Source organism: Camelus dromedarius, chromosome 7 (assembly GCF_036321535.1).
Source record: "Camelus dromedarius isolate mCamDro1 chromosome 7, mCamDro1.pat, whole genome shotgun sequence".
Taxonomy (NCBI): domain Eukaryota; kingdom Metazoa; phylum Chordata; class Mammalia; order Artiodactyla; family Camelidae; genus Camelus; species Camelus dromedarius.
The window spans coordinates 9801210-9815449 of NC_087442.1; the positions used below are offsets into that span (position 1 = coordinate 9801210).

A 14240-nucleotide genomic window follows, 5' to 3' on the forward strand; every position below is an offset into this window, starting at 1 on the left:
ACAAGAACACTGATCCCTTTATTAAAATGATGATATTTGTTCAACAATATGAAAACACTTTGATGCAATTAAGTAGTTTCTTTTAATTCTTCAAGTACTTCATTGTTCCGCAGGGCTTAACTCCGCTAAAACTTGATAGAACTTCCTTCCTCAATTTATTCTAGGGTTTAATTTACAATCAAAATATTCCTATAACCATGCTTAAAAACCTTTACTCATCTCCAAGCTTTGTTACTTTTTAAGTACTTGAGATCTGACTATATCCCAAAGTAATATTTAAAAAATATAATTTGTAGAAGATGTAATTTATTTTATGCCCCTTAAAACACTGTTATTTTCTTCCAGCAGTAGAGAAACAAAGTTAAAAAATTTCTCTAAGTTTTATTTATGTATTTAGCCACAAAAAAACTTAGAATTTTTTCTTTTATTAGGAGAAAATCTTTGTAACTGCATAAACACTTCACTTAACTCTTTTTCTGTTGAGATTGTAGTAATGTACATGGCATTCTATACAGAGTATCAGGAAATTCCAGTTTGTAAGGCTATCACTTGAGATTTGTTCATTGTAAGAATAACCAATGAATAATAAATCATATACTTTCCCTGTCTTGTTTTGTTCTTAATCTTCGAAGGATCAACTATCCTCTTGGGCATTCTGTCTTATATTCATTTCCTTTTTATTTATCATGTTCGTTATGCACCTGTTCCTGTGAACATTTTCTTATAGAACTTCTCCCATGTCTCTATTTTCTAAACAAGGAATTAAACTTTCCTAAAGCTTGTACACCATGTAGGTAATCAGCTTTGCAAATTCTTCCAGATTTCTGTGAGAAACTTGGTTTTATCTCTAAAGACTTGAGATAGAAAACACAGACTGATTTCATGCACTGTGTAAATAGGGAAATGGATACAGAATAAAGTTTTTTAATCTCAGATTTAGAAGAGAGTGTGAAATTGAACAAGGTCATCTTCTGAGATGTATCCAGGAATACATACCCAAGATGAAGCAGACGGCTGGATTTATTATCTCCAGATGATCCAGCGTCAAAGAGTAGAGATAGTGATCCTCACTTTCTGTACTCAGAGAGCACAGACTCCCAAAGACTGATCTAGGATACTGTGTTTAGACCTATATCCTCTTTAGAGGCTCACCTTACAGGAAAAAAATCATTTTGCTGTAGAGGGTGGTTGTGGGCAGTATTCACAACAAGTCAATCAACATCAAGATCTCTAGTACCAGCAAACTGCTCATAAGCATTAAGAAAGAAAACTCATGTGACCAGGTAAGTTTGAAAAGCACTGGCTAAAAATTGGAATAGAATTATTCTTTACCACAGGAATTCTTACAGTTTTTACTATGCTAATATGAATTGTGAGTTCCCTAAAGTGAGACATTTAATACGCACTAATTCTCAAGCTAATTTGAGCACAGAATTTATTTTTGAAGTTCTCTTGAGGAGCTAGTGATTTGAGGAAAACATTTTGGCAGCTATGGGGCTGCACCATAGCTTAAATGAAGAAATTATAAAGGGCATTGTTCTAGATTTGCGGCTTCCAAATCCTGGTCCATGGATCAGCTGCATCACATTTGCTACTGATAATATTTAAAGGCATAGATTTCTAAAACAGATCCCACACCTACCGAATTAGTGATCTAATGGTAGGTTAGGAGATAGCTCTATTTTTAACAAGAATCTCAGATAATTCTTACACTGAGTTGGGTTTGGAACCTCTTGAGATAATATCCCCCTAGGTCACTGTCAACCCTGATGCCATCTTTTCATAAAGCTCCCTCTATTCCCAGCACTCTCTTCAAGGCATTCTTTACCTCCGAGTTCCTAAGAGTATAGATAAGCGGATTGAGCATGGGATTGAAAAGGCTGTGAAACAGAAGAAGGTATTTCTTGTGTTCCTTGGGGTGCCCATATCTGGGCCCAACATACATGATAATGGCTGTGCCATAAAAGAGTCCAACCACACAGAGGTGAGATGAGCAGGTGGAGAAGGCTTTTCTTTGATTTTCCCCAGACTGGATCCTAAGGATGGCACAGAGGATGCACATATATGAGATTACAATTGAGGAGAAGGGTCCCACTAGCATAGAAATTGCCCCGGCCAAAACCATTATCTCATTGATGTGTGTATCTGCACAAGCAAGTTTGAGAACAGCCATGATTTCACAGAAAAAGTGATTGATTTTCTGGGATATACAGAAGGGTAAGGGTAGAAGTAATACCAGATGAATCGAAGACAGAAGGACTCCAATGGTCCAGCAAATCACCACCAGTGTGATGCAGACTCTCCAGCTCATGATGGCAGAATATCGGAGGGGGCAGCAGATGGCCACATACCGATCATAGGACATCACCACCAGGAGAAGACATTCAGTGTGAGCAAAACTCAGAAAGAGAAAGGTCTGTGTCATGCAGCCAGCAAAGGAGATGGGCTTGGCTGGACTCAGGAGGTTTAGCAGCATCTGGGGCACCGTGTTGCAGGCATAGGCTACGTCCACGATGGCCAGGTGTGAGAGGAAGAAGTACATGGGGGTGTGCAGCCTGGAGTCCAGGGAGATGAGCCCCAGGATGGCCCCGTTCCCCAGCAGGGTGAAGGCATAGAACAGGGAGAAGAGCACAAAGAGAAACACCTGAATCGTTGTGTCAAGGGGAAATCCCAGGAGGACGAACTCTGTGACAGAGGTCATGTTGTCTCCCATATCCCTATGACAGAGGAAACGGAGTTAATGTCCATGGTTTAAGAGAAGTCTTTAAAAATAGATTTGGGTTAACTTGTGATACCTTTCTGCAGTATAAAAAAATGTTCAGAAACACTTTCAATGATTTTTTGTGTTTTTTAATGAATGTTTAAAGACTTTATTTGATAACCCTGAAATACATATATACACACACAGAAACACACACACACACACACATATATATGTTTCCTTTCTTGTTAATGTTTTAAACAAAGGCTAAACTTTCAAAATAATTATGTTGTCACATATTAATCAAATACATAGTTTTTGGTTCATTCCGTGAGCTAACTCATATTGTTCAAATAAATTCTGCTTTTCTTTGCTTATATTAGAGTTATTTCTGTTTTTTCAAAAACTATGACCCTTAACTGACATACATGCCCAAGTCCTTAAGCTGCAATACATCTAATCTCAAGTTGGAAGCGTTCACTTAAGGACAGGGTATACTAAGGGGAGACACGCCATTGCTCAAATACACCATTAGCCGTGAGCCTCTCACCTGCCTGTCGAAACACACTTTCCACTCCAACATCTATTGCCACCTCCACAAATAATATTGCACAAAATCTCTTCTTGTTCAAGTGCAGACTTATATCCAGCCTAAAATCTATTTCTTCGTATATAATTTTTCACAATATTCAGATGAACATTTATATGAATGACTGAATAGATTTGTACTGTGTTATCTAAACATAAAAAGAGAATCAATAACTGTTAGATTTTGACTTTATATTGATAAACACTCTAGAAATACCTAGTTGTAGACACTGTTTCTGCAGGTGATTAGGAAGATGCTGCAAAAGAGGTCTTTAAATTCTTTGAGAGACTGAACTAAATCATCTTACTCTGTGAGTTCCCAATTTAAATATAAGTATAAGCATGATATTGCTGTTCTTGCTTAAATTTTATTCCCCTCTTTCATATAAGATCATCTTGTCTTAGAGTACAAATGACAAACAACTCTCAATTTAAATGACTGTAAAATTATAAACCCATTTAAAAATCATTCCATTTGTATTATTTCTCCCCTATTATTTGTCCAGTGATAAGTGTCATGTCCAGAAAGTTGAAAATAAAATAATTTGGTATTTATTAATTCCTATTATGTACCTACCAGTGTTCTGAGAGTGGAGATATCAATGATAGGAACTCTGAGTTCATACTCACTGCTCAGACTCTGACCTCACAATACTGCACATAAATAAATATCTGTACGCTTCTCCTATAACTCTGAATATTCTACCTTATATATTTTGACATTTGATTTCCCTCTACACATGATATTTTAAGCCTAGATTTTTTATAGTTGTACTAGTCATTTTTTGTTTAATGTTAAATGTTTACCAGAAAGTTACACACACTTGTTTCCTTACCTTAAAAATAGGCACCAGTCAAGAATAACCATTCACATATTGATTATACTAATACACAAATACATTAATAGTATATTTTACTCAGCCTATTATTTAAACTATCAATGAGCAAAACTTGAGCATCAGTAAAAATTTACTTATGCAATATATTGAAGAGTGACAGCAAAAGTTAACAGGCAACGAAAATGATGTTAAAATACATTTGATTAGAATTCACAAAGACAATTAAGAAGCTTGTGTGTCTAGAGATGATTGTTGTACAAATATTCATGGAGAAGAGGCAAACATACCTGGTGTGGCTAGATATACCGATGGTACTGGAAGACTTGCTGCTCATCTGAGACCTTTGAGGAAGGATCTTGTCTTCATACTGCCTATGAGAAGAGAAGCTTTATTCCTTTATTATCTCCACAGAGCACCCTCCCAGTTGTCATGAGTGCTTTGTAGGGCATGAGGCAATAAATCTTACCTACACCAGCAGGCTCCCTCTAGAGACACGAAGAAGCCACGCGCTGTTAACGCTTCCAAGACTGACGAGGATTGGCTGTCTGTATTTCTGTCCCTGAGGAAACCAGAGGAACAGCAAGATCTGTGGATGTCACGGTAAGAACAGGTAGTAACTTCCTAACTAAAAGGATACACACGTATTAAGTCATACCCTGGGTACCCCGTGAATATTACAGATACCCAAATACATGAATTTGGTACAGTTATGTGAATTTTTATGTTGTTCCAGCTCCCAAACATTCAGGAGGCACTTAAGAGATGCAGAGATTCAAGTATGGTTATTGCTTGACAGTGAAATAGAAACTTGACATTAATTCCCGAAGCCATATTTCTTTTAGTGTACATAGTGGGGTTTCCCTGAAGCTTGCAGAAGAACAAACTTGTATTCAAAGGTCTTAACCATTAGATCTTTTTAGATAGCCACTCAGAACCTACATCCTTGGGCAGAGATCTGGAAATGTGTGGGTATCCATGTTACGGGTTCATGTTGGACATCCCCTACAGCTTGTTGACCTGTCTGGAAGATGAACGAATAAGGCACAAGGGCTGAGAAAAGCTTACTTTAGGAAAATTTCACTTTTTGGTAATTTCTGGTCTTGCTCTCATGGGAAAGACAGAGCTCTGTAAAAGCAAGTGGCCACCTCCTGTCCTCTTCATCCTTACTGTCGGGCTGGATATACGTACTTCCCCTATCAGAGTAGGCATGTACACTGTCACAGTAAACACTGAGGGGCAGCATTCCAGTTCTACAGGGTGTTATCAACAATCCAGTGCCTAAGTCTGTGTGTCAGCATACAACTTCTATCAGGTCTACAATTTCTGAGCAATACGGTACGTGTTGGAACTAGTAAATCCTTTGGTCATTTACCCCTTGTCACTTCCTTTGCTGTGAAATGGTTCTACCGGACTGAGTTGATATTATGTGGGAAATTATATTAGAACTCAGATACACTAATAGCCCTTCAATAGAGGTACTGATCAAGATTAAAAAAGGGAAATTCACACTTGTGATGTATATCATCTGCGATCACAATGAATCATTGCCCTATATAGGGCAGAAGGAACCAGCATGCCACCAACTGACTTACTGGTTTCCTCAAGAGGAAGGTTCCACACTGAGGGCCCGGTACTGGCCCCCCAGATGCTTGGCACAGTTGAGCAGCCTTGGTGAGGGGCAGCCTGTGCTACTGGATTCATGCAAAGCCCCCATCTCTGTTGCCATGCCTACTGCCTGGTGGGCTCACTGTGCAATCACTGGGGTGGCTGAAAGCAGAAGCTGGCTGTCATCTACTGACTGAGTCATCCTGTACCTGATCGGTTAATGCCTCTTCTGCAGTGATGTCTCTCGTTGGCATGAACGTGGGGCATGCAGATTCACATACCTTGTGCTTCGTTCCATGTCTCTTCCCCACACTGCCGTTCACCCAGTACTCCAGCTGTGCTCCTTCCAGGCCCATGACCAACCAGTCAACCCATCTGAAAATTTCCAGGAGTTCATGAATATTCTTACTTTAGGCAACTTCTCTCTCCACAAAGTAGATAACCAGGTGAATGGCTAGCCGTGGGCAGTGAGAAGTTTACCCTCATCAGATACCTTTAAGACTTCCCACCTGAGTGGCAGCTATGTTGTACCAAGTCTTCCTTGCATTAGGCCTCTCTTTTTTCCTAAACTGTCAACTGGCTGTAGGAAATTGGAAATTTTATATACATAGATATAGATACACAGAAACACAGATATATATACACAGACATACATACATACATAAATTAGAGGGAGGCATCAGTGATACAGGTCTATGGGGATCTGGGCCAACTGTTCATCCAGCTTGCTTTTATCTTCTGCACCTGCTCTTGTCCTAAGTTACATCACATCCATGATATGATGCATGGATGCTGTGATCAGTCAGTCTTTTTTCATTTGGTGGGTCTGATAGCATCTTCAATTCAAGACAAGCAACTTTGGATTGAAAGTTACTTGATACTCTTTGATTAGCCTCTACCAAGTCTCAGAGGCATGTGAGGAATGGTGATTTGAAAGGTGTACTGCCTTCCGCTGTAGATGGAAAAGCCTTGATGCTAAATCCGTGCGGCCTGTCCCATGATTCACCTATTGTGGCTTACCAGAGACATATTTATCATGTGGTCTGCTGGTTAAAAGGCCTAAGTGCTAGAGCTATAAATGATAAGCATACAGTTCAATGAATTTTTATATATTAATACACTGTGTATGCACCATCCAGACCAAAGTATAGAGTATCTCCATCACAACAGAAAATTCCTGACCCCCACACTGCTTGAAATCACTTTCCTACTCTGAGGTAACCGCTATTCTGACTTCTGTCACACAGATTAGTTTTGCCTGTTATTGAACCTGACATAAATAAATTACACAGTAGGGGTGGTTTTGTGCCTGGTTTCTTTGGCCCAGTGTAATGTTTTTGAGATTTGTCTATGTTGTTGTGTGTATCAGTAGTTCATTCTTGTTTTATGTTGTATAATATTCAATATGAACCTTCCGCAGTTTGTTTATAAATCCTACTGTTCATGGACATTTGGGTTATTTATAGCTTTTGGCTATTGTGAGCAAAGCTTCTATGAATATTCTTTTACATGTTTTAACTGGGTGTATACCCAGGAACAGAATTACTGAATCATAGGACAGACATTCATTTATTTTTAGTAGATATTGCTGCCAAACAGTTTTCCAGTGTGGTTTTATCATTTTACATTCCTATCAGCACTTGATATTAATTTTGTAACTTAAGTCATTGTGGTATTTCCTTGTGATTTTATTTATATTTTATTGGTGAGTAATTGTACTGAACACATTATCATATGTTCACAGGTCTTTTGGATTTCCTTTTGTATGAAGTGCCTGCTCAGATCTTTTGCTCAATTTTTAACTGTTTTTTTCCTTCTTATTGATTTGTAGGCAGTCTTTATAGAGTCTGTAAGTGGTTTGTTCAGTATAGATACTGAGTATATCTTTTCCCAGATTGTGGTTTGCCTCTTCATTTTCTTACTGATTCATCTGATGGAAAGAAATTCTTAATTTTAATGGAGTCGGGCTTATTAATTTTTTCATTTATGGTTAGTACTTTTGGCTTCCTGTTTAAGAAAACTTCAGCTACCCAAAGGTCATGAAACATATCCCAAGTTTTCCCCTAGAAGAGTAATTATTTGCTTTCATGTTTAGATCTAAGATGTACCTCAAATTAACTTTGTGTATGGTGTGAGACGGGTTGAGTTTCATTTTTTCCTATAAAGATATCCAATTGCAAAAGTGAATCATTTACCCATTGAATTGTACTGGCACTTTTGTCAAAAATTTACAGACTAAATATCTGCAGATCTATTACTGTATTCTCTATTCTATTTATTTACCCTTAAACTAATACAACAGTGTCTATTATCTTGAATACTATAAATTAAGCCTTGTAATCAGAAGAATAAGGATTCCAATTTTGTTCTTCTTTCTTAAAATATTTTGATATTTAAGGTTCTTTGCATTGTTATGTAATTTTTGTATAAGAATTGTTTATAACACTTGTTTCAACTTTAAAATTTTTATTTCATTTTAACTAAGCTTTTATCTTGATAAATAATTTTAAGTTCACATGCAATTGTAAGAAATAATACAAAGACGATTATTGTAGTATTGTCATAATGCTGTTTACTCTTTACCCAGTTTTCTCCTTTGGGAACATCTCTCAAAACTATGATGCAATATCAAAATCAGTATATTGTCAAGGTGCGTAACATTTTCATCAGCACAAGAAGCTCTCATGTTGCCTTTTCTACCCACATCTACTTCCTTCCCACTCCTACTCTGTCCTTAACTACAAATCTGTTTCTATAATATTGATTTCTATATTATCGATATTTCAAAATTGTTACTTAAATGGAATCATATAGCATGTTATGTGACCGGTCTTTTTTTCACTCACCATAATTCTCTAGAGTTTCATCCAGGTTGATGAATGTATTACTGGTCTGCTCCTTGGTATTGCTGAGCAGTATTCTACGGTACAGATGTGTCCCAGTTTGTCTAACTGTTCACCTACTGATGGACAGATGGACATCTGGATTGTTTCAGTTTTGAGCTATTACAAAAAGAAGTTGTTATAAACATAAATGTACAGGTTTTTTTGGGGGGAGGATGATGTATGTGTTTGTGTAAACATAAGTCTTCGTTTTCCTGAGTTTGATTTTTGGTAATTTTAAAATTATGAATTAAATTTTCTTAATTCATATTACAGGGTTATGCAAATTATCTGTTCCTACCAGCTGAGTTGTGATAGCTTGTGTTTTTCAAGGAAGTGTACTACTTTGTATAAGTGATCAAATTTACATGTGTGATTTGTTTATAATTTCCTTTATTATCCTTTGATGTCTACAGTGATGTCGTGTTTCATTCTGATATTTTTAGGTTGTGTCTTTTCCTTTTAAGTTCTGCTACAGGTTTCTAAGTTTTGTTGATCCTTTAAAAGAACCTGCTCTTTGTTTCATTGACTTAACTATATTTTTGTTTTAAATTTTAGTGTTTTGTGTTCTTATCTTCATTAATCTCCACCCTCTGCTTGAATTTATTTTGCTCCTCTTTTTCTAGGTTCTTGAGGTAAGGACATCTGTTATTCATTTAAGACTTTGCCTCTTTGCTAATGTACGTACTTTTCAATATGTTTCCGTCTCAGCACATTTTCATTCAGTTCAATGTATTTTCTTTATTTCCTCTGAGATTTCCCCCTTGACTTCTATATTATTTAAATGTGTATTTTTGTATTTCCAAGTAGTAGAGATTTTTCTATCTTTCTTATATCAATTTCTAGTTTGATTCCATTGTTTTTGAAGAACTTGCACCATTTGACTTTTATTTCTTTTAATTTGTTGAATTTTTTGTTTGTTTGTTTGTTTGATGGTCTAGGATAGATCTGTCCATTCTGGCAGCTCTTCATTTTGCTGTTGTTGGGTGGAATGGTCTATAAGTGACGGTTAGATACTTTGGTGATGGCACTGTTGAGTTCGTCCAAATTCTTGCTGATTTTCTCTTTAGTTGTTCTATCACTTGCTGAAATGGGGGTGCTAGTCTCTCACCATGTGTGGATTTGTCTGCATCTCCTTTCATTTCTACTAGTTTCTGCATCACATCTTTTGAAGCTCTGTTGTTTGTTAATACACATTTAAGATTGCTATGTCTTCTTGGTGGATTAAACCTTTTATTATGTAATATTTCTCTTTGTTTCTGAAATTTTTGTGGAAGTGAGGTAAATAGAAAATAAATCCATCTTTAATTATACAAATTGCAAAACATAAATGGGAGACTAGGAGAGGGAATGTAGGTGGGAGGTAAAAATGAAAGCAGAAGTAAAGGAAGAATGGAAAGATTTCTATAACAAGTTGTGAGATGGTGGGGTTTTTTTTTGTGCAATACTAAATATTTTTCAGCTCTTGTCAGAGCACTTGAAAATTATTATCTGTCCAACAGTGAGTCTCAATCTGTTCTTCATTTGACTCATAATTGGTATTGTAGAGATACTTAGTTCTGCAATGATTATATGTATTGAGCTGTTGTTTTTAAAAATTCTTATTTATTTATTTATTTTATTCGGGGAGGGGAGGGGAAGTAATTAGGCTTATTTATTCATTTCTCAGTGGAGGCACTGGGGATTGAACACAAGACCTTGTGCATGCTAAGCACAGTGCTCTACCACTGAGCTATACCCTTCCCTTCTCTATTGAGCTACTCTTTAGCCAGAAACTTTCTCTCTGGGTGTTCATTTCCCTGAAAAATATTGCTTGTTATCAGGTGATGTGAATGCTTATGATTGAATTGGTCACTTACTGTAGTGGCATTTGTTTCAATAATTAAACAACAAAAAGAATTAAAAATAAGATATTAATCTATTTCTTGAAAAAATGTACTCTTTAGATTTTTATAGCATTATGCATAGTGATAATCCAGATGTCTCATCTCTGAACAAAAATGCTTAATGCCAGAGATGACCCTATGCATCAAAATTTTCCCTATTTTCATGTAGTATCTTGGACAATTCAACTTCTCTTACCAAACATTGCTGTTAGGTAATTTTTCTGACCTTTAGTCATCCTCCAACCATATCTCAAAGGAAAAAGGCTCTACTTAGCCCAAAGTTCTATCTACCCCTCACATGGACCTTTTCTGCAGTGCCCTCCAGGAGGCACCCTTCACCTCAGCATCCCTGAGGCTGTACATAGGGGGGTTCAGCACTGGATTGAAGTGACTGTGAAGCAGTAACAGCATTTTCTTATTTCTTTCTTTGAGGAGGGTACTGGGACCACATAGACCATCACAGCAGTGCCAAAGAAAAGCCCAACCACACGGTGGTGGGAGGAGCAGGTGAAAGAAGGATTTTCTTAAGCCCTCTCCTGACTGGATCTTCAAGATGGTCCAGAGGATGCTAGCATAGGGGATCAGCACCAAGAAAAAGGACCTAAGACAAATACATAGACAGCAAAGATGACAGTTTCATTGATCCAAGTGTCAGCACAGGCCAGTCTGAAGACAGCTAGGATTTCAAAGGAGACATGATCCACTTGCTACGACTCACAGAAGGACCACCTTAAGAGGAGAATTGCATGTGTCTGAGCCAGAATAGCTCTACATGTCTGGGAAGTGATGGTCAGGACCGAGCACACTCCCTAGCTCATGATGACAGTGTAATGTATCGGATGACAGATCACCACAAATCTTATCAAAATATATCACCACCAAAATCAGGTGCCTCTGTGTGAGCAAAAGTCAAATAAAAAACATCTATATTATGCATGAAACAAAGGAAAGGGTCCTATTCAGGCTCACCAAGTTTGCAAGCATCTTGGGGACACTGTTGGAAGCACAGGGCATGCCAATGATGAACAGGTGTGAGAGGAGGAAGTACACTGGGGTGTGCAGTCTGAGATGCAGACAGATGAGTCCAAAGATCATGCCATTCCCCAGCAGGTTGAAGGCATAACAAACATCCAGGAGAAGAACACTTCCTTCTCTGCACTGAGCTGGAATCCTATCAAGAATTCTATGACCCATGTTTAGTTGCCCCCATTCCTTAAAGAAAGTCTGTCAAGAACAGAAGGGTGACAGAAAGCTCAGAGCTAAAGAATTAATAAAATTGGAGTTATTTAATTCAAAAGAACTCAGAGGAAATACATGCTACTTTCTGTTATGTTTCAATTATTTTCAGTCTTAATATAGCAAATATTTCTAAACCACATTCATCTAAAAGATGAACAAAGTATTCAGCATAGTATAAAATAATATTGTGGGGTAGTAGAACGATGCAGGTAATTTAGTCCAGATCCTCTACTTCAATTTTTCTCTTTCCCTATAGAGAATCTAATTATTTCACTACTTTAACAGTATTTACATTAAGTGGTGATTTACTTTCAGCTTAAAATCTTGCAATTCTAGAACTTCAATTATTCACTTCAATACCTTTACTTACTGTTATTTCTGTATGAAAAATTTGATGACACTTGACAATTTTAGGTCACGGGTCACAGTTTCAAAAGGCTGATTCAGAGTGGAAATAAGATTCAAGTCATATTTAAGGATACGACATTCAATTTCCTACTTCCTTTTAGAAATAGAAAAATAAAATGTCATATAAATGACCAAGAAATCTGTGATCTAAAGGGAAGCATCTGAATTATTTTGATACATGAATATCTAGTCTTTGTAATGCATATATATTCACATTAGAACTTTTTTAAATGATAAGAAACAAATATTATACCTATCCTTTGTTTTTCCTTTGTCAGTAACATTTATGAACCTTTTCTCAGTCAAAAATGTCCTATGACATGTATTTAACAGTTGAGTGGTTTTTTTCTCCCATATCATAGATACAATGTAACTTAGTGAATCTCATTTTCTGACAATTAGATTATGGACTATGTCCATTTTATTTGCCACAATGTGTTATGGGCCAATAAATGTACATGCATGTGTGTATGTGTGTGTGTGTGTGTATGTATGTGTGCATATATATATATATATAAAAATGTATTTCCAGAAACTTGTCTGTTTCTTCTAGGTTGCCCAATTTCCTGCCATATACTTGTTCCTAGTAGTCTCTTATACTGTGTTTTTGTATTTCCGTGGTATTGATTTTAATTTCTCCTTTTTAATTTCTTATTTTGGTTATTTGAATCCTCTCCCTTTTCTTCTTGGTGAGCCTGGCTAGTGGTTTGGCACAGGGAACTATATTCAACACCTTGTAAAAGCCTATGGTAAAAATGATTATAAAAAGGAATATATATATATATATATATATATATATATATATATATATATATATATATATATATATATATTTGTGTGTGTGTATAACTGAATCACTATACTGTACACCAGAAATTAACACAACACTGTAATTCAATTATACTTCAATTAAAAAATAATAAAATATAGCAGCCTAAAAATTTGTGCATGTGATGTGTGTGTGTCTGCCTGTCTATCTATTTTTTTAAATTGAAAGCTTAGGATATAGTCCTAGGAGTGGAATTGCTGAGGCAAAGGACACCCTTAATTTTATTGTTAAGAAAGAAGTAAAAGCAAGCAGAACAGCTAATTTAAATCTTAACCTGGGCAAGAATCCCCAGTGGGAAACATGGTTGACTGGGTGGTTGAGGCTTTGTAAACCTGAGTTCCTCCTTCCCTGGTAGTTGTCCCACCTGAGGGCACTTCTGTGATGCTGGCTCCTGCAGCTGGGTCCTTACACAGGTAGAGACCCTCCCTGGGGAATGAGTGTCCTCTTTAAACCTCTAAGTCAAATTGGGAATAATCTGCTACTGTGGGGTTATTCTTACAATTGTTGGATAAATGGTAAATAAGAAAACAACAACAACAAAAAGAAAAATAGAGACTCCTCAAACTTGAATTCAACATGTGTGGTAGAGATGAAAAGCCATGACTTCAAGGGAGGACAGTTTCACCCTGGGTGCCAGGGGAAAGCCTCCGGCCATCAGCTCCTCAGGGCTGCCTACACTGCAGTGATGCCCCATCTCAGGTCATGTGCTTCTGGTCTGCCCACAGCCCACGACTGATTGTGGAGGGGATTGAGAGACCCCACCATTCTGGCCCAATGTGGGGAAAGTCATGGGCCATAGGTGTGTCACAGTTGGCTGTGGGGTTGAATGAGCCTCTGTTGCACTGATACTGCAGGTTTCCTGTCTCTCCCTCCCTCCTGTAAGTGTTGATCCCTAATAAGTATCCTGCATGCCAAACTCCATCCTGGTGTCCACTTCTGTAACATCCAACCTGGGACAGTCTAACAACATGCAGACCTTAATCCTCCCCTAATCACCAGCCTTGAGACCTTGTCTCAATCTACCCTCTGCCTTGATTTATCTGCCCTCGAATCTCAAAGGGTTGACCAATGTTCACAGCAGCACCGTATACAGCAGCCAAGACATGGAAGCAACCTAAATGTCCATTGACAGATGACTAGATAAAGAAGTTGTGGTATATTTATACAATGGAATACTACTCAGCGATAAAAAAGAGAGAAATAATGCCATTTGCAACACCATAAATGGACCTGGACATCATAATTCTGAGTGAAGCCAGAAAG

General features: G+C 37.3%; 1 protein-coding gene and 1 pseudogene across 1 annotated transcript; both read right to left on the bottom strand.

Moving 5' to 3' along the window:
- Positions 1-1698: 1698 nt before the first annotated feature.
- LOC105094831 (olfactory receptor 2A7) lies at positions 1699-2713 on the bottom strand. Its single transcript, XM_010986932.3, has one exon. The coding sequence runs from the start codon at positions 2711-2713 to the stop codon at positions 1781-1783; it is 933 nt and encodes a 310-aa protein (XP_010985234.2). The 3' UTR covers positions 1699-1780.
- Positions 2714-10795: 8082 nt separating this feature from the next.
- LOC105095084 (olfactory receptor 2A2-like) lies at positions 10796-11695 on the bottom strand (annotated as a pseudogene).
- Positions 11696-14240: the final 2545 nt, after the last annotated feature.